The sequence below is a fragment of the Salvelinus sp. IW2-2015 genome, linkage group LG4q.2 (genome assembly GCF_002910315.2).
Source record: "Salvelinus sp. IW2-2015 linkage group LG4q.2, ASM291031v2, whole genome shotgun sequence".
Taxonomy (NCBI): Eukaryota; Metazoa; Chordata; class Actinopteri; order Salmoniformes; family Salmonidae; genus Salvelinus; species Salvelinus sp. IW2-2015.
In genome coordinates, this window is record NC_036843.1 from 656,919 (window position 1) to 676,425 (window position 19,507).

Below are 19,507 nucleotides of genomic sequence, written 5' to 3' on the forward strand. Positions count from 1 at the left end.
ACGCAGACCTAGACATACGAGTTAAGTCTCATATGTCTCCAGCATTAAATCTGGTTCACATGAAACCAGAAAAAAAACAGTCACAGATATCAAACTAAAGCTTTCCCTTGAGAAAAAAAAAAGAATCAAAACATTAGAACACAGGGATAGAACGTCTGAAATAGTGGAACTGATGGAATGTTGGGGTTTTGTGTTGATATCCTGGGAGAGAATGGAATGAATAACTATGACAACAGCTCCAAGGCAGATATGGATCTATGTAAGAGACTACAGGGAAAATAGTGGATATGTGATGTGTGTCTGGACCGTTGCACGACCGACCGACACACACATGGTTGAGGAAAACCCTACAGCAGGGGTGTATTAACGAGGAACTAAACAGAACAGGGAGGGACCTATTTGAATGTGTTCAATAAACTTTTTTTCATTTTTGTTTCTGGTTGAGGAAATACTATATATCCCAGGGGGGTTTATGAGTAGTATTATTAGATGTGTTCCATCTTCTGACAGAATGAGAGAACGAGATGCCTGTCTTGACACGGTCTGTCTGACAGGAAGTATAGAAGTCTGGAGTGTGAGTCTCAGCCGGGTCATACTGCTCAGAGAGGACAGGAGAGAAATGAGCTCAGGAGGAGAGCGGGGAGAGGAGATAAAAGGAGAGAGAGAAGGGGAGCAGGCTCGGCCCTGCCACAGACACACTGGACCCTGCGTTAGCATTGCACCGGCAACACAACATAAACATGAAACAATCAAAACCAAAAATCAACACACCTAAAACCAGAATGCTAAAAGTCTTCACATGTTATGGGAAGGGTTGTCTGTCTTTCTGTCCGTTTGGTTGACTGACTGAAAACAGACGTGGAATTTATTCAAGGAGTCTGTGGAGCTCCAGAGAGCTAGCCAGCTATCACAGCTCTGTGTTACCCTTTGGCGCGTTAGCCTAGCGTTGAATCCTAGCAGAGAGCTACTAGGTGTGCTGGCTTTTGCACTGGACCTACCTATCAGATACTCATGAGGATCTTGTCTAGTTGAATTCAGTGTGTTAGAATAGGGCTGGAGCAAAAGAGTGCACACCCACCACCTCCCCCCCAGGTGCAGAGTTGGCCGCCCCTGTTAAGCTAACGCTTCGTCAGAGTTAGCCGTTCGCCGCTATCAATGGCTCAGATCTGCAGCACCAGTCCTGCGGCGGAGATGTTGTCCCCTCCCCCGGCTGTCTGGTAAACCTCGGTGCACACCAGGACGGGCGCCACACAGATCTCGTAGTCCTCCTCGTTCCAGCAGCTGACGGGCCTGGTCTCCTCTAGAGGGATCCGCTGGCTGCCCTCCTTACTACTCACCGAGAACGACTCGTCCATGATGAGGCGCGCCTTGCTGGGGTCGATGTCTGGCGAGCCACACACGTGGCGGTTGGCGGTGAGGGAGGCCTTGGCCACGGCAGACATGGTGTTCTTCCACTGGGAACCGCGCGTCACGATCATGGCCTGGAACGCCAGGGTGTGTACGTGGAGCCGGGTCAGCGGCCGGCCTTTGGCACTAGTGGCGTAAGCGCCCATGTCGCTATCCTCATTAGCGTCGCGGTAGCGCTGGTTGACCAGGCGGTATAGCGCCCTCATCTGGTCGAGGACGGTAGCAACGCGAGGGTTAGGGTCAGAGAGCACGGTGATGTTGGAGCCCCTCAGAAGGCTGAGCAAGTTGGGCAGCTCCTGCTCGTTCATCCCCAGAGAGTCGGCGTGGGGCAGGACCAGACGCAGCAGGTCCCCCATTAGACCCTCATCCACGAAGCTGGCCATCTCAAAATGGACACCCGTACGAGGGGAAGAGGAGGAGAGGAGACTGCCCAGCCGAGAGAGCAGTGCTTCCCGCTCACCTGGAGAGAGAGAGAGAGATGCTGTTAGAGGGGGAGAGAATTTATCCAAAGTAGTCAAACCAGTCTGACAGCACAAAGGCATGTTCCTGGCCAAAGAAAACACAGCATTGGATACATCCCCACACCCTCCCTATACACACGTGCTTCCTATTCCGGCTGAGTTCTAGGGGCCTGTGTGACTGAGGCAGCAGAGCTATTGAATAGAGGCAGGCAAATTTAATCCACTTGAATACCAACAGTCTGCACGTCAATGGGAACCAACCCTGCCTTCCCCTCCGCTCTCTTATCCTTCCCTCCGATACACTCTCCCTCACAGCAACACAGACCACTATAATACCAACAGACTGTCACTCAATGGGAACCAGCTCTGCTCTGAAAACACCTCCCAATTGGGGAACAAGCTGGCGAAGAGGGTGGCAGAGTATCCTCTCACCCTGTTGGAAGGGGAAGCTGTCCATCATCTGGAGCCCACCCACCACCAGCAGGTCAGGGTGGAAGTCCTGTAGCTTCACCTCAAAGTCCTGAAGCGACGCCAGATACGGGTTATGGTCATCACTGTGAACTATGTATCTGGACACACACAGGTTAGTGACACAGGGCATGGATTATAATGGACTACATCACAGGTTCACAGGTACAGGCGCGCACACACACACACACACACACACACACACACACACACACACACACACACAAAGTAAAGGTCCTGATATGCAACCACACCATGAATAATCTAACTCTGTTTATCTCACACCCTCTAGTATTAACACACACCTGTTGGCTCTGCGGGCGGTGTACTGGCCCCAGGTGGCTCCTGATGGGTACTCCAGGATCAGATGGATATCAGGCTCCTCCACCACATTACCTGCAACTGGAGAGACAGAAGGTGTGGGAGGTGGATGGCATCAAGGAGGGAGGTGTTACATATGTACTGTGTGTGTGTGTGTACCTGTGATGTGCTGGGACAGTATGTCAGCGAAGTCGGGGCTGAAGCTCCCCCCTAGCAACACGTCGCAGCCCTCGGTTGCCATGCGACCAGCCATCACCGGGGCGTTGCCACCTATGGCCCAGCGGTTGTCGGGCAACTCACGGGATGCCTCGACCAGCTGACTGAACAAGGTGTCATTTATCACAAACCGCCTGAGAGGAGAGGGGGGATGGAAGGGGTACCAGAAAAAAGAGGGAGGGTTAAAATGTAGAAACTTCACAGCTTTTAAAGAGTTACACAACCAAGGCCAGGAAAATGTTTTTGAAGTGTGTGTGTGTGTGTTAGTGCTGAGCGATTAATGCTTTTTAAGGTTGGTTTATTTTTATAAAAACATTTATGGATTCTGGGTTCTAACTCCTAAACTTGGGACAGGGTTAATTATCAGGTATCCTATTGAAATAGTGAGTGCTTAGGTTTAGAGGGTCTATACCAGAAGTTTATGGTTATCTGTAGGAGGAAAGTATATGGTGGGTGCAATTAAGCTTGGAATGTGCTGAGCGTATGGAAAACAATCACGTGGCAGCATTGATAAGGGGAAAGAGCCAGGAATTAGTGATGAAGGGGGTCGAGGTCAGGTTGAGGGAGAAGGAACAGTTTATTGCCCGCATCACTTAGTTTCCTGTCTAGCAATAAAGGTACAATGTTTAGCGAGGAGGAGACCGCATCCAAAGTGGGGTACATATACCACCACTATTGTAACCATGTCTTGTCTGTTCAGCTGTTCCATTCTTTGGGAAGAATAAACTTGGTTTAAGCTTTCATAGTGTCCGTCGAGTTCTAACTCTGATAATTAGAACTTAACAGTTGGCGCTGTGAGCAGGATTCCCCACGATTTATAGTCAAACCAGAGTCCAGATCAGTGGAGCAGGAGCTGGCAACAAACAAGGTAGGCACAGTTCCTACACCTGCTTCCACTCATTTTGACATCTTGGGGCGATGAGAATCGTAGGCTGAACAATTATAGAATACAGACCTAGAAAGACTGAGTTTATTCAGTAGGCCCATTGAGAAATGACCGGTCATAAATATATGGTGTAGGGTAGGCTCCATAAGGATAGGTCCTGAGGAGGTTTTCCTCTGCGAGAACCAGGTAAATATGGTGTAGGGTAGGTTCTAGAGGTCGACCGATTATGATTTTTCAACGCCAATACCGATTATTGGAGGACCAAAAAAAGCTGATTAATCAGCCGATTTTTATTTATTTATTTGTAATAATGACAATTACAACAATACTGAATGAACACTTACTTTAACTTAATATAATACATCAATAAAATCAATTTAGCCTCAAATAAATAATGAAACATGTTCAATTTGGTTTAAATAATGCAAAAACAAAGTGTTGGAGAAGTAAAAGTGCAATATGTGCCATGTAAAAAAGCTAACGTTTAAGTTCCTTGCTCAGAACATATGAAAGCTGGTGGTTCCTTTTAACATGAGTCTTCAATATTCCCAGGTAAGAAGTTTTAGGTTGTAGTTATAGGAATTATACTATTTCTCTCTATACCATTTGCATTTCATATACCTTTGACTATTGGATATTCTTATAGGCACTTTAGTATTGCCAGTGTAACAGTATAGCTTCCGTCCCTCTCTTCGACCCTACCTGGGCTCGAACCAGGAACACATCGACAACAGCCACCCTCGAAGCATCGTTACCCATCGCTCCACAAAAGCCTCGGCCCTTGCAGAGCAAGGGGAACAACTACTTCAGGTCTCAGAGCGAGTGACGTCACCGATTGAAACGCTATTAGCGCGCACCCCGCTAACTAGCTAGCCATTTCACATCGGTTACACCAGCCTAATCTCGGGAGTTGATAGGCTTGAAGTCATAAACAGCTCAATGCTTGAAGCACAGCGAAGAGCTGCTGGCAAACGCACGAAAGTGCTGTTTGAATGAACGCTTACGAGCCTGCTGCTGCCTACCACCGCTCAGACTACTCTATCAAATATCAAATCATAGACTTAATTATAACATAATAACACACAGAAAATCCGGAAACTATCATTTCAAAAACAAAACATTTATTCTTTCAGTGAAATACGGAACCGTTACGTATTTTATCTAACGGGTAGCATCCCTAAGTCTAAATATTCCTGTTACATTGCACAACCTTCAATGCTATGTCATAATTACGTAAAATTCTGGCAAATTAGTTCGCAACGAGCCAGGCGGCCCAAACTGTTGCATATACCCTGACTCTGCGTGCACGGAACGAAAGAGAAGTGACACAATTTCCCTAGTTTAATATTGCCTGCTAACCTGGAACTAAATATGCAGGTTTAAAAAATATACTTCTGTGTATTGATTTTAAGAAAAGCATTGATGTTCATGGTTAGGTACACATTGGTGCAACGACAGTGCTTTTTTCGCAAATGCGCTTGTTAAATCACCGGTTTGGCGAAGTAGGCTATGATTCAATGATAAATACATTTCTTATGGCTGGGGGCAGTATTGAGTAGCTTGGATGAATAAGGTGCCCAGAGTAAACTGCCTGCTACTCAGGCAGAAGCTAAGATATGCATATTATTAGTAGATTTGGATAGAAAACACTGACGTTTCTAAAACTATTTGAATGATGTCTGTGAGTATAACAAAAATCCAACCAGGAAGTGGGAAATCTGAGGTTTGTAGGTTTGCCTATCCAATATACAGTGTCTATGGGGTCATATTGCACTTCCTAAGGCTTCCACTAGATGTCAGTCTTTAGAACCTTGTTTCAGGCTTCTACTGTGAAGGATGAGGGAATAAGAGCTGATTGAGTCAGGGCTCTGGCAGAGTGCCACGAGCTCACTCAGACCGCCCCCGTGAGAGTTAGCTGCGTTCCATCGCATTTCTACAGACAAAGGAATTCTCCGGTTGAAACATTATTGAAGATTTATGTTAAAAACATCCTAAAGATTGATTCTAAACATCGTTTGACATGTTTCTACAAACTGTAATGGAATTTTTTGACTTTGTCTGGCCTGCGCGTCAATTTGGATTTTTGAACTAAACGCGCGAACAAAAAGGAGGTATTGAACAAAACAAACATTTATTGTGGAACTGGGATTCCTGGGAGTGCATTCTGATGAAGATCAAAGGCAAGTGAATATTTATAATGCTATTTCTGACTTCTGTTGACTTCTGTACTCAGATTATTGCATGGTGTGCTTTTTCCGTAAAGTTTTTTTGAAATCTGATACAGCGGTTGCATTAAGGAGAAGTTTATCTAAAGTTCCATGTAAAACACTTGTATCTTTTATCAATGTTTATTATGAGTTTTCCTGTGAATTGATGTCGTTCTCTGCAAAATCACTGGATGTTTTGGAGGCAAAACATTACTGAACATAACGCGCCAATGTAAACTAAGATTTTTGGATATAAATATGAACTTTCTCGAACAAAACATATATGTATTGTGTAACATGAAGTCCTATGAGTGTCATCTGATGAAGATCATCAAAGGTTAGTGATTAATTTTATCTCCATTTCTGCTTTTTGTGACTCCTCTCTTTGGCTGTAAAAATGGCTGTGTTTTTCTGTGACTAGGTACTGACCTAACAATCAGAGTGTGCTTTCGTCGTAAAGACTTTTTGAAATCGTACACTGTGGTTGGATTAACAAGTTTATCTTTAAAATGGTTTAAAATACTTGTATGTTTGAGGTATGTTAATTATGAGATTTCTGTCGTTTGAATTTGGCGCCCTGCACTTTCACTGGCTGTTAACGGGATCCCAGCCATAAGAAGTTAACAGGCACCACAACGCAGGACAAGCTAGACAAACTAGTGATATCATCAACCATGTGTAGTTAACTAATGATTGTTAAGATTGATTGTTTATAAGATACGTTTAATGCTAGCTAGCACCTTACCTTGGCTCCTTGCTGCACTCGCATAACAGGTAGTCAACCTGCCATGCAGTCTCCTCGTGGAGTGCAATGTATTCAGCCATGAATGTGTCCAAAAATTCCAATTACCGATTGTTATGAAAACATGAAATCGTCCCTAATTAAATCGGTCGACCTCTAGTAGGCTCCATAAGGATCGGTCCCGAGTGGAGGTTCCTCTGCGAGATCCATGAGTGACATTACAGTGTAGGGTAGGTTCTGTATAGGATAGGTCCCTAGTAGGGGTATTCCCCTGTGAGATCTGTATAAGGGATGAAAGTCCCAGATGCAGTGACAGTGAGGCAGTAGAGTGGATGTGGATAATGATAAGGTTGCCTATAAATTCTGAAGTAAAGCCACATGGCATGGTTAAAAGAAAAGCAATAAGATATTCGAACACTGTCTGTGTTACGTTGCGCAACAGTAGCAATAAGGAGAAAGGTTGGTTGATGCCCTATGGGGAGGGGGAACCATAACATTATGTGGAAATAGGAAGACAAGTGTGAATAATTTTGGTAATGTGTGTTAACAACAGTGATATTTGAGGCGCAACACTGGAATAGGTCATCCGTATTCTCCAGTAATACATTTGCAGACGGTATAGCATTGGTTCTAATACAAGGTATTAAGTGCCGTGACCAATTAATAGGCACAAATACCATTACCATTCTCCGGGGGAGTGGGTAGCGCTACCTTGGAAAATAGTTAATAGAAGGTGTATATTAGAGACGGGAGTAAAGAAATATGAACACCCTGGACACCGTCGGGAGAGGTTTCGGAAGAATAATTATTGAAATGGCGACAGACGGCCCCGATTCCCCCTGTAAAGCGGAGCTAGAGGATTTTAATAAAGCAATGGAGGCACTGAAAGAAGCGCACGAGCATTCTACCAATTCGGCTCAAATATGGGAAGCATTTTGCAAACGGGATAAAATTGGGCATTGGGCAACATTTCCCTACTGACGGGAAATTCTAATCAAATAAAGAACTCACAACGACATCATTGAGAAATCGCAAGCTCAATATCCAAGTTTTAATGTCGGCATTTTATCAACAGAAGAGTATAACCGATAGAAATGAAATTAGTAGATGTCCTCAGCTGCAAAAAGACGGTAGGGGAGTGCATTGATAGAATTTGCACTTCGGCTTTGATGGCAGGTTTGAAACCTGTGATCAAAACGGCAATTGCGGGGGTAGTGGATGAAATAGAGCAGGATGTTTTGAGTGAAATATAACTCCGCTCACTTTGCAGACGTGCGAGGGGTTAATACGGCCACAGTGAAAGTCACTAACAGTGGTTTCAATGGCCACGGTAAGACAAAGAAAAGTAGCGGGGGAAAAACAACAGCGTAGGGAGATAGCTCCCTGTTTTAGATGTGGGGCTATCGGGCATTGGAAGAATGAGTGTAAGGCTGTCCTGGAACCTGCTGCATTCGGAGGAAATGCTGCTTAGTTCATGAACATGGTGGTGCAGTGGTTATGTAGAATCATGGGGAAGAGAGACCTGTGAATCATTAAGACTCGGTGGCGAGAGAATGTCACCATGTCTAAGGGTAGTACATGCTAAATAAACGATGGGGTGGATTAAAACAAACGTTTAATGATTGGAGTAAGGACAGTGGTTCCCAGATAACACCTGTTCATGTGTTTTTGACCTACGGTTTACCACACAACTTACCGGTTATGAATATGCGTTAGTGGTGTTGGTACTGGGAGATTTACTTTGTGGGGTCTTTTCAATTTGGTATGCAGAATGATGGAAATGTAAGAAATGTTTTTAAAAGGGTTTTGGAAGAACAGGGAAAGGGAGGAAATATTTAATGGTGTCGAATGCCCTGTATCCTGACTTTCTGGTGAGGCCTGATCGATCGAAACAGGTGGGATTTAAACACCAGTCTCTATTCTATTTTACCATTACTTTATGGGATACCATTATTTCCTTATGGAGTTTTCAAGAGTTGAAATTCTAAGTTGATTGGTTATTCAAGGTAGTTTATTTTTGATTTAGCGATGTGAATCATGTGTTCAAAGGGGAAATTACCAGTTCCCTGGTTCCCTGGTCTTTGCGTAAATACACAAATGTATTTTGTTCAGTCTGCATATAGAAGGAAACATATGTTAATGAGAGTTGACAGTTACTCCAAATGGATTGTGATATGTGTATTGCTGATTTCATTTCTGTCTTTGTTTTGATACAAATTTTACCAGATTGGGTCTGCTGGATTGTTGGGATTCCCCATTGGTTAGGGAATCCCTGATCTGGTAACTCTTCCGAGACGTCGCCAGAAAAATAAGGGAGTATGAACTAATTTTGAAAATGGTTTCAACAGTAACAGTATGTTGTTATGCTTTGACATTTGTCAGAGATAATGTTAAGAAAATTTGGAATGTAACAATTTGTCATAGTCAATGCTTGTCTGGATTTCCTGAATCATAATTAATTGAACTAAACTGTTGTTCTGATCGGTCCTCTCTTGAGGTTATCATGGAAGTTGACGTCAGATCGTGTCTTAATGCATGGTAGGAATATTTTGACCACAAACACTGTGTGAACCTCAAAACCCTCCTTACCCGGCTGAAGACAGAGCAACAAAGGTGTTCAATGCGACAGTGACTTAACACTCCAATCTGAGTCCGAGCCATTAATCTGGGTACGGGCGGCAGGAGTGCGCCATGAGTCCTGAGACCGCGCATGTGGAGTGAGCATGGAGAGAGATCCCATTAAAACTTCTTTCATGCTCCTGGTGTACTGGTGGGAGAAATGGACGAGACAGAATGGTGGTAGCTCAGGTGAGAGACTTGTGTACTTGGGAAAAATAGTTGTATTTATTTGGATATTGAAAGAAAAATCGGGCCATCAAATGTGTACCAAGGGCCATCAAATGTGACAGGCAAGAGTTACATGTGCTGTTGGGAAGATGAACTGTAACGCTATTTGAAGAAGACACGCTAGAATGATAAGTGCCGGGAGAAAGGGGGGGCGGTCTACCACGCCCGTTATTGTTTAATTTGGGTATCAGGTTTACGGAGCAAGGTCTGTGTATGTACCACAGTTTGAGTTCAGTTTCAAATAAAAATGTTTCAATTAAATGCATTATGAAATATGACATTAATTATTTGATTACTTTTTCATTGAAATTCCAAAGCCAAATACTGAGAACATTCAATTGTCTCCAACACCATAAAACCATCAATAAGAGCCCACATGATGGTAGAGACTAATTACTGTGTGCTTATCACTTTACTAAAATATTTCTGTTGTGTATATTGATCTGGTCTGTAAGGAACGCATATCTGTGTGTGTGTGTGTGTGTGTGTGTGTGTGTGTGTGTGTGTGTGTGTGTGTGAGAAACCGAATGCCTTTGTAAAGGATCGCAGACATTTACTCAATAAAATGTTCCCTTTGTTCGATAAAGTCTCTTTATATCCAAAAACCTCAGTTTTGTTCGCGCGTTTTCTTCAGTAATCTACAGGCTCAAACGCAGTCAAAACAGGGAGACAAAAAAATCCAAATTGTATCCGTAAAGTTCATAGAAACATGTCAAACGATGTTTTTTCAAACCTCAGGATGTTTTTAGCCTAAATACTCGATAATATTTCAACCGGACAATAACGTCGTCAATTTAAAAGGTAAACAAGAAACGAACTCTCTCGGTCGTGCCTTTAGGGTCCACTCATTCAGACTGCTCTTACTTTATTACTTAATTACTTATTACTTAATATAATGTTTACATACCCTACATTACTCATCTCATATGTATATACTGTACTCTATACCATCTACTGCATCTTGCCTATGCCGTTCTGTACCATCTCTCATTCATATCTTTATGTACATATTCTTTATCCCTTTACACTTGTGTGTATAAGGTAGTAGTTGTGGAATTGTTAGGTTAGATTACGCGTTGATTATTACTGCATTGTCGGAACTAGAAGCACAAGCATTTCGCTACACTCGCATTAACATCTGCTAACCATGTGTATGTGACAAAAAAAAATTGATTTGATTATTTGATTACTTCATTTTTCAGAATACAAGCCTGAAACAATTTCTAAAAGACTGTTGACATCTAGTGGAAGGCATAGAAACTGCAATTTGAGTCCTAAGTCAGTGGATACTGTAATGGCATTGAATAGAAAACTACAAAACCAACAAAATAAATACTTCCTGAATGGATTTTTCTCAGGTTTTCGCTTGCCAAATCAGTTCTGTTATACTCACAGACACTATTTTAACAGTTTTGGAAACTTTAGAGTGTTTTCTATCCAAATCTACCAGTTATATGCATATCATATCTTCTGGGCCCGAGCAGGCAGTTTAATTTGGGCATGCATTTCATCCAAAATTCCAAATTCTGCCCCCTACCCTAGTGAAGTTAACACCGTGCACTAGAAATGTCACAAGACACACACAAGGACGCTTGGCCACTTACTCTGAGGCGGCTCCCGGGGCAAAGAAGTAAGCGAAGCTCTGTGCCAGCTGATCAGCGTTCTCTATGTAGTCATGGTGGAGCGGCTGGCCTGTGGGCGGCAGGCCAATCTTATTCAGCAACGTCACCCCATCCACGATGACGTCAACACAACCCCCTAAACCTGGAGGAAGAGAGACAAGGTGAGAACAGTATTTAACTCTACACAGAGAGAGACAGAGAGAGAACATACTTTGATGCCCCCAGCACAGCCACCAATCCCCCCCCAATTACTTCCACTGCCCTGCCTGCCTGCCCCAACATTCATACAGAGAGAGAGAGAGGTAACACTCCTAGTACTCTGACATATGTACTAAGTGGCAGAGGGGAGTGAGATACAGTTGAAGTAGGAAGTTTACATACACCTTAGCCAAATACATTTAAACTCAGTTTCACAATTCCTGACATTTAATCCTAGTAAATATTCCCTGTTTTAGGTCAGTTAGGATCACCGATTTATTTTATGAATGTGAAATATCAGAATAATAGTAGAGAGAATTATTTATTTCATCTTTTAATTCTTTCATCACATTCCCAGTGGGTCAGAAGTTTACATACACTCAATTAGGATTTGGTAGCATTGCCTTTAAAATGCTTAACTTGGGTCAAACATTTTGGGTAGCCTTCCACAAGCTTCCCACAATAAGTTCGGTGAATTTTGGCCCATTCCTCCTGACAGTGCTGGTGTAACTGAGTCAGGTTTGTAGGCCTCCTTGATCACACACACTTTTTCAGTTCTGCCCACATATTTTATATAGGATTGAGGTCAAGGCTTTGTGATGGCCACTCCAGTACCTTGACTTTGTTGTCCTTAAGCCATTTTGCCACAATTGTGGAAGTATGCTTGGGGTCATTGTCCATTTGGAAGACCCATTTGCAACCGAGCTTTAACTTCCTGACTTATGTCTTCAGATGTTGCTTCAATATAGCCACATAATTTCCCTCCTCATGATACCATCTATTTTGTGAAGTGCACCAGTCCTTCCTGCAGCAAAGGAACCCCACAACATGATGCTGCCACCCCCTTGCTTCATGGTTGGGATGGTGTTCTTCGGCTTGCAAGCCTCCCCCTTTTTCCTCCAAACATAACGATGGTCATTATGGCCAAACAGTTCTATTTTTGTTTCATCAGACKAGAGGACATTTCTCCAAAAAGTACGATCTTTGTCTCCATGCGCAAATGCAGCCCATAGTTTGGCTTTTTTTAATGGCGGTTTTGAAGCAGTGGCTTCTTCCTTGCTGAGCGGCCTTTCAGGTTATGTCGATATAGGACTTGTTTTACTGTGGATATAGATACTTTGTACCGGTTTCCTCCAGCATCTTCACAAGGTCCTTTGCTGTTTTTCTGGGATTGATTTGCACTTTTCGCACCTAAAGTATGTTCATCTCTAGGAGACAGAACGCGTCTCCTTTGACGGCTGCGTGGTCCCATGGTGTTTATACTTGCGTACTATTGTTTGTACAGATGAACGTGGTAACTTCAGGCGTTTGGAAATTGCAAGGATGAACCAGACTTGTGGAGGTCTACAATTTTTTTTCTGAGGTCTTGGCTGATTTCTTTTAATTGTCCCATGATGTCAAGCAAAGAGGCACTGAGTTTGAAGGTAAGACTTGAAATACATCCACAGGTACACCGCCAATTGACAAGCTTCTGAAGCCATGACATCATTTTCTGGAATTTTCCAAGCTGTTTAAAGGCACAGTCAACTTAGTGTATGTAAACTTCTGACCGACTGGAGTTGTGATACAGTGAATTATAAGTGAAATAATCTGTCTGTAAACAATTGTTGGAAAAATGACTTGTGTCATGCGCAAAGTATATGTCCTAAACGACTATCCAAAACTATAGTTTGTTAACTTCTTATGGCTGCAGGGGCAGTATTGAGTAGCTTGGATGAAAGGTGCACAGAGGTGCCCATAGTAAACTCCCTGCTCCTCAGGCCCAGTTGCTAATATATGCATATTATTATTCATATTGTATAGAAAACACTCTGAAGTTTCTAAAACTGTTTGAATTATGTCTGTGAGTATAACAGAACTCATATGGCAGACAAAAACCTGTGAAGTTCCACTTCCTGTTAGAATTTTTTCTGAGGTGGCAGATTTTCAACCAAGCTCTCATTGAAATTACAGCGAGATATTGATGAGTTTACACTTCCTACGGCTTCCACTAGATGTCAACAGTCAATAGAACTTTGTCTGATGACTCTAATGTGAAGGGGGACCGAAGGAGACATTAATGAGTAATCACTGCCATGAGGTGACCACGTATTGAACACGCGCGTTCATGTGAGAGGCATCTCCGTTCCATCGCTCAACTGAAGTCAATCTAATTCTCCGGTTGGAACGTTATTCAAGATGTATGTTAACAAGAAATTTGTGGAGTGGTTGAAAAACAAGTTTTAATGACTCCAACCTAAGTGTATGTAATCTTCCAACTTCAACTGTACTACAGTACTCTGTGCTTCGTAAATATGCTACCATAAATCAAGGTGCATGCAAAATCCATTCAGAAATGTGTCAACACACAATGACGGCAAAGTCACTCATAAGGACATGACTAACTAGCGAATAAACTGACGCGCGCACATTATAGAATTGCACTATCACTGACAACCTTTTACACGCTAGGCCCATCTTGGGAGAGCTACCGGGTATGTTAAAGCAGGGCTGGAACAAAAGCCTCAGAACCAAAGTAGCTCTCCAGTACAAGGGTTGGGGTTAGAGCAGGGCAGGTGTGGTTATCTTGATTGAACTATGGAGAGCATGTCATCGGTATTGGTTCCAGAGGTCCCATGCTTGAACTAAGTAGCCCTAGCCTGGTCCCAGATCTGTTTGTTATTTTGCCTACTCCTAGATTAGGAAAGATTAGGGTTGACCCCAATTAGTCGACAGGCTGTTGGTCGACCGAGATTTCTTTAGCCGAGCAGTAGCACAAAAAAAAGTATAATGTGTCTGATTCGCACCTGTCTGAGTGGACTGGTCCATTGTGGAGGCCGTGGGGATGGCAAAGTCCATCAGTCTAAGACGTGCTACTGAAATTGTATATGGTTATATTACATAAGAACAATGGCGCAACAATATAAAATAGTATTTTATAATAAATGCGCTTTCTCCTAATTAACAATCTGTTAACGCGTTTTGAGAGCTTGCGCTTTGTGCTTGCAGTGCAATCATTGTACAATTTCTCCATCTGGGCCTTCACGGTTTTTCATCAAAGCATATTTTAGTCTGGTTCTAGATATGCTATTAGGGTATTGATGCTGACATTCTCTACCATTGGCTGCATATCAACTGCAATCATTTGATCATTGTCGCACTGGTGCCAGCAAAGGGTTGGGTCTCCCTTAGAGTATTGCACCTGTACTGCAGCTCAATTCCACCTCGCAATGTTTGCATTTAATCACCGTCTCATTTAACTTCTCAAAAGTATTGCCATAGAGGACTTCGCTGCTGTCGCTTCCCTAACTCACTATCTGCCATTTTTTCCAACTGTTAATGACCATGACGTGCGGAGCACTTTATATCCGCGGCAAATAAAATAAAGGTTTTCGGTTGAGGATTTTTTTCTAAACATTAACCATCCCAAACTCGTTTAAACATCACAAATCTAATTTTTTACCCTTTTTTCAGTAGATGTTGGAGTTTTCGCCATGTCCTCTGGGGTTATTCATCAACTTCCACCAGAAATAAAAGCCATAAAATATTTCAAATTCATAATTTTATAACCATAGTTCAAGTCTCTCATCAATAACTTTTTTCCATGATTACTGTATTTATTATTATTTTATTTAAGATGTGCGTGTCACTGATATCACTTTCCACCCTGTCAGTTTGTTGTTATTCTCCTTTAAGAAAACAACCGCTTCCTACAATGACACCACATTCAGTGTCGTCATTTCTTTTGTGCAAAAACGGTGCAAAGTTCAATGAATATAAACACTCAGTTATCTATTTTTCACGTTGTTAGTCTGTATTTCCCACTCATACATTTCCACCCTGTTAGGCTAAATTATAGAAAATTAACAAAAATGTTTAAATATATTTGATAGAGAAGTTAAAATACTGTTCAAGTGTTCACCATTATGCTAACTCAATCAGCTCACTCACAGAGCTATGGCTAATATACACCTGTAAGGTTCCTCCATCCGCCCTGTTAGGATTATGCACCTAACAGTTTGGAAAATGTACTAACAAATGTTAAGTGGCCGAGTTTGACTAATATATTTTTCTGAAAGTCTAACGTCCTTTCTCTGATAGAATACAACAACAAAAATACAAAGATATACTATCCAAAATCCACTGGTTTGTAGGAATGACCCTCCTCTCTGCGCATCAAAGTAAGCACTAAGGTTAGCTGACGTTAGCTAGCTAACTGATGCTAGGCTAGCTTGTCATATAGGATTCTCACCTATCGCCACCCTGGGTCTGGCGTTGTTCATCCCCACTTTGCTTTCAGCCCGTAGTAGGGAGGACAGCACCGTGTCAAGCCTGTTATCTAGTCCTGACTCCCCTGGAGATCGGAACCAGTACGCCAGCAGAACCATTGCGAGGGACGCTGCCGTCCCATACTTCATCAATGAAAACCCGCTTCCTTGCTCCATGGCCAGTGGCTGTGGACTGGCCAGCGGTCCTCCAGGCAACAGCTACGATGAGTCTAGCGCGCTAACTTGTCTAGCAAACAAACTGGATTGACAAAACAAGTGTCCCTGGGGAGGCGGTTGTGTTGTTGGTTTCAAGCGTGAATACAGGGTCAGCCCCACGAAACTGCGGAGGGGGAGTGACAAGAAAGCGGAAGTAGCTGGCTAAGGCCACATTTTGGTCAGTGCAATCTGAGATCCTTGGGACGGCCCTACTCTAAACCCTAACCAAAGATTTGTTTATCTAAGCCTCTCATTGTTCTATCTATATGCCCTAACCGTAACTATTTAAATGGACGTCCAAATGATCCCTGATAGTGACGATCCGTAACTATTTACGATTATCCATTATACTGGGTTTCCACTAGTTATCAGGGCCAAAGGCAAAATTGGCCATAAAAATACAAATGCTTTTTGTTCTTAATTTAAGGTTAGTAGTGTTGTTAAGATTAGGGTTTAAAATCAAATTTTAAAGAAACATTTAAGAAATAGGCGGGTTTATGACTTTTTGGCTGTGGTAACTACTGACGACCATTATATTGACCTGATGCTCTAGTGCCCTCAAACTCAGCTTGTTTTCATTGGTCATCTCTAATCAGGGACTGATTTAGACCTGGCACACTAGGTGATGCAATTAATTATCAAGTAGAACAGAAAACCAGCAGCTTCCGCACCTCGCAGAGTTGAATAACCCTGCTCTAGTGGCTTCCCAGCCGAAACAGTTCAGAAGAGTTCGTGCATATATTATGAGGACATTTTGTGACGTTTTTGTTTGTTGCGGCTGTTCGGGCACGAGCGGAGGAGAATAGTTGCGTCAGGTTTAGTTTTTTTTCTTCTGGTTATCTAGATCTCTGGCGCCCTCGTGAGGCGTCAAACCGTAAGCGTAAAGCATCAGACAAGCTCAATGCACATAGTTGGTTTTATTAAAACACATAAGGTGTGTCTATATATGGAAAAATACACATAAAAACATTTTGAGCACTCGATTGGTCGAAAGAACAGACTACTTTTGGTCGACCAATATTTTCTTTAGTCGGTGACAGCCCTACATTCAATACAGCATCCCTCAAGCCCTCACCATAACCCTCCCTATCACTAACTAGCTATACTGCCAACAACCATTAGGCTACGTACAGAAGGGCTTTGCAGTGGCAATTTGGTGTGATAGCAGTCGCCTAGAATTTTCACTGCGCCAAGCCGCCACCTTTTCTACACAAGTCCCACTACAACTGCGCTGCTTATATTGCTAGTGGCAGCAATATAGCCCTACCGTAATGACGCGAAAACACCAGTCAGCTTTTATTCAATAGCTCTTTTCACATAACTGCTGTGGATTCAGTGGCTTTTATCTGTCACTGTGGCCAAAGTCTGTCAAAATATAGCTAAGATTTTTCACAATGTGTTACTCACTCATGTCTGTCTTTGCCCAGAGCAATAGAACTATACTTATTTTATAAATGAGACATCAGAACACATACACTGACATTCACTGGCAGTGTGCATGGCCAGAGCCTTCTATTTGTCCCATTTATTTCCCTATTTCAATTGGTGCTTTTGTTGTAAAATACTGCATCTAACTTCTGGAATAATATCAACTAGTTTAGAGTGGTCCTCCCATGGAAATATAATATAGACTAGATTCTATTTCCATGGGTCCTCCCATAGAAATATAATATAGACTAGATTCTATTTCCATGGGTCCTCCCATAGAAATATAATATAAACTAGATTCTATTTCCATGGGTTCTCCCGTTAGGACCAATGAAAGATGACCTTCTGCCAATCAAAAGCTAGTTCTTATATTGCTCTAACGAACCCTTAAAGATCATTTGACATACATTTTAAAGGTGGCACCTGTTTCAGCTAACCAGATTTGATTTGCACCTTCTGACAGTAACAATATTTATGCTAGAGATGCGCCTCTGGTATACACGTACACTACTTGACCAAAAGTATGTGGACACCTGCTCGTAGAACATCTCATTCCAAAATGATGGGCATTAATATGGAGTTGGTCCCCCCTTTGCTGCCATAACAGCCTCCACTCTTCTGGGAAGCATTAGTGAGGTCAGGCACTGATTATGGGCAATCAGGCCTAGCTAATCCCAAAGGTGATGATGGGGTTGAGGTCAGGGCTCTGTGCACGCCAGTCAAGTTCTTCCACACCGATCTCAACAAACCATTTCTGTATGGATCTCGCTTTGTGCACGGGGGGCTTTGTCATGCTGAAACAGGAAAGGGCCTTCACCAAACTGTTGCCACAAAGTTGGAAGCACAGAATTGTCTAGAATGTCATTGTATGCTGTAGCGTTAAGATTTCCCTTCACTGGAACTAAGAGGCCTAGCCAGAACCATGAAAAACAGCCCGAGACCATTATTCCTCCTCCACCAAACTTTACAGTTGGCACTATGCAGCTCCCGGCCAACAGTACTTGTGCTGACGTTGCTTCCAGAGGCAGTTTTGAACTTGTAGTGAGTGTTGCAACCAAGGACAGACGATTTTTACGTGCTACGCGCTTCAACACTCGGCGGTCCCGTTCTGTTTCCACTTCTCAATAACAGCACTTACAGTTGACCGAGGCAGCTCTAGCAGGGCAGACATTTGATGAACTGACTTGTTGGAAAAGTGGCATCCTATGACGGTACCACGTTAAAAGTTACTGAGCTCTTCAGTAAGGCCATTGTAATGCCAATGTTTGTCTATGGAGATTGCATGGCTGTGTGCTCAATTTTATACACCTGCCAGCAACGGGTGTGGCTGAAATAGCCYAATCCACTAATTTGAAGTGGTGTCCACATACTTTTGTATATATAGTGTAGCTACGGAAGGCTATGTGGCAACATTGGCCAAATTGGCCTTAATTGGTTGTTTTACAGTGATAAATTCCAGAGTGATTTTTCTCATTAAATTCACCCTGGTTATTCCTGACCTAAGTTATCACAGATATGGCCAGGCCTACTAACAGGTTTACACATAGCTGCGGGAAGTAGGGGTGCTGAGGGTGCTGCAACACCCCCTGAAAAATGTAATAATTAAGAAATACAAATAATTAAGAAATACAAATATATAAATTATTCCTGAATTAGCAGAGAAAAATTCTCCCTCTGTTCTTACACATAGCAAAACTGACCTTAGATCAGTGTCTTGCTCCAAATATAGACAGAGCACGTGTGTCCAGGAGGAGAGATTAACTATAAAGATAAGAAACAAGGTTGTAGCTCGCTGATGAAACAGGCCTAATCACTCCCACCTTTTACTGCCCGGTCTCAGTTTTAGATAACAACTCTGTTAACTGTCTGCCTGTCACTGGTGTGGCACTTTGTGGCACCTTATACAAACATGATGTGATTGATATATTTCACTTACTTGCAGGGATGTTCTGTATGAGATTGTGTTAAATGTGTGTGTGTGTGTGTGTGTGTGTCTGTGTGTGTGTGTGTGTGGTCCAGACTGTTTCTATAAGCACCAGAGGGGTAACAGACTATCTGAGAGACACTCCAACAACACTTAACTACTTCCTGTGTCCACTGAGCCTCAGGCTGGAGAGAGAGAGGAGAAAAAGTACAGGGGGGATGACAAAACGGAGAGAGAAAGGGGGGAGGAGAAACAGAGCAGGGCCAAAGTAAACAATAAGGAAAAACAGATTGAGACACAGGACACAGAGGACTCAT

The 19,507-nt window shown here is 42.8% G+C and overlaps 1 protein-coding gene across 1 annotated transcript; it reads right to left on the reverse strand.

Annotated features, from left to right (window-relative positions):
- Window positions 1-588: 588 nt before the first annotated feature.
- adpgk2 (ADP-dependent glucokinase 2) lies at window positions 589-15,895 on the reverse strand. The gene is made up of 6 exons (XM_023986343.2): window positions 15,607-15,895; window positions 11,160-11,319; window positions 2,817-3,007; window positions 2,642-2,738; window positions 2,301-2,437; window positions 589-1,867 (listed from the first exon to the last, which is right to left on the reverse strand). The coding sequence occupies exons 1-6, from the start codon at window positions 15,797-15,799 to the stop codon at window positions 1,161-1,163; spliced, it is 1,485 nt and encodes a 494-aa protein (XP_023842111.1). The 5' UTR covers window positions 15,800-15,895; the 3' UTR covers window positions 589-1,160.
- Between the last annotated feature and the right edge of the window lie 3,612 nt (window positions 15,896-19,507).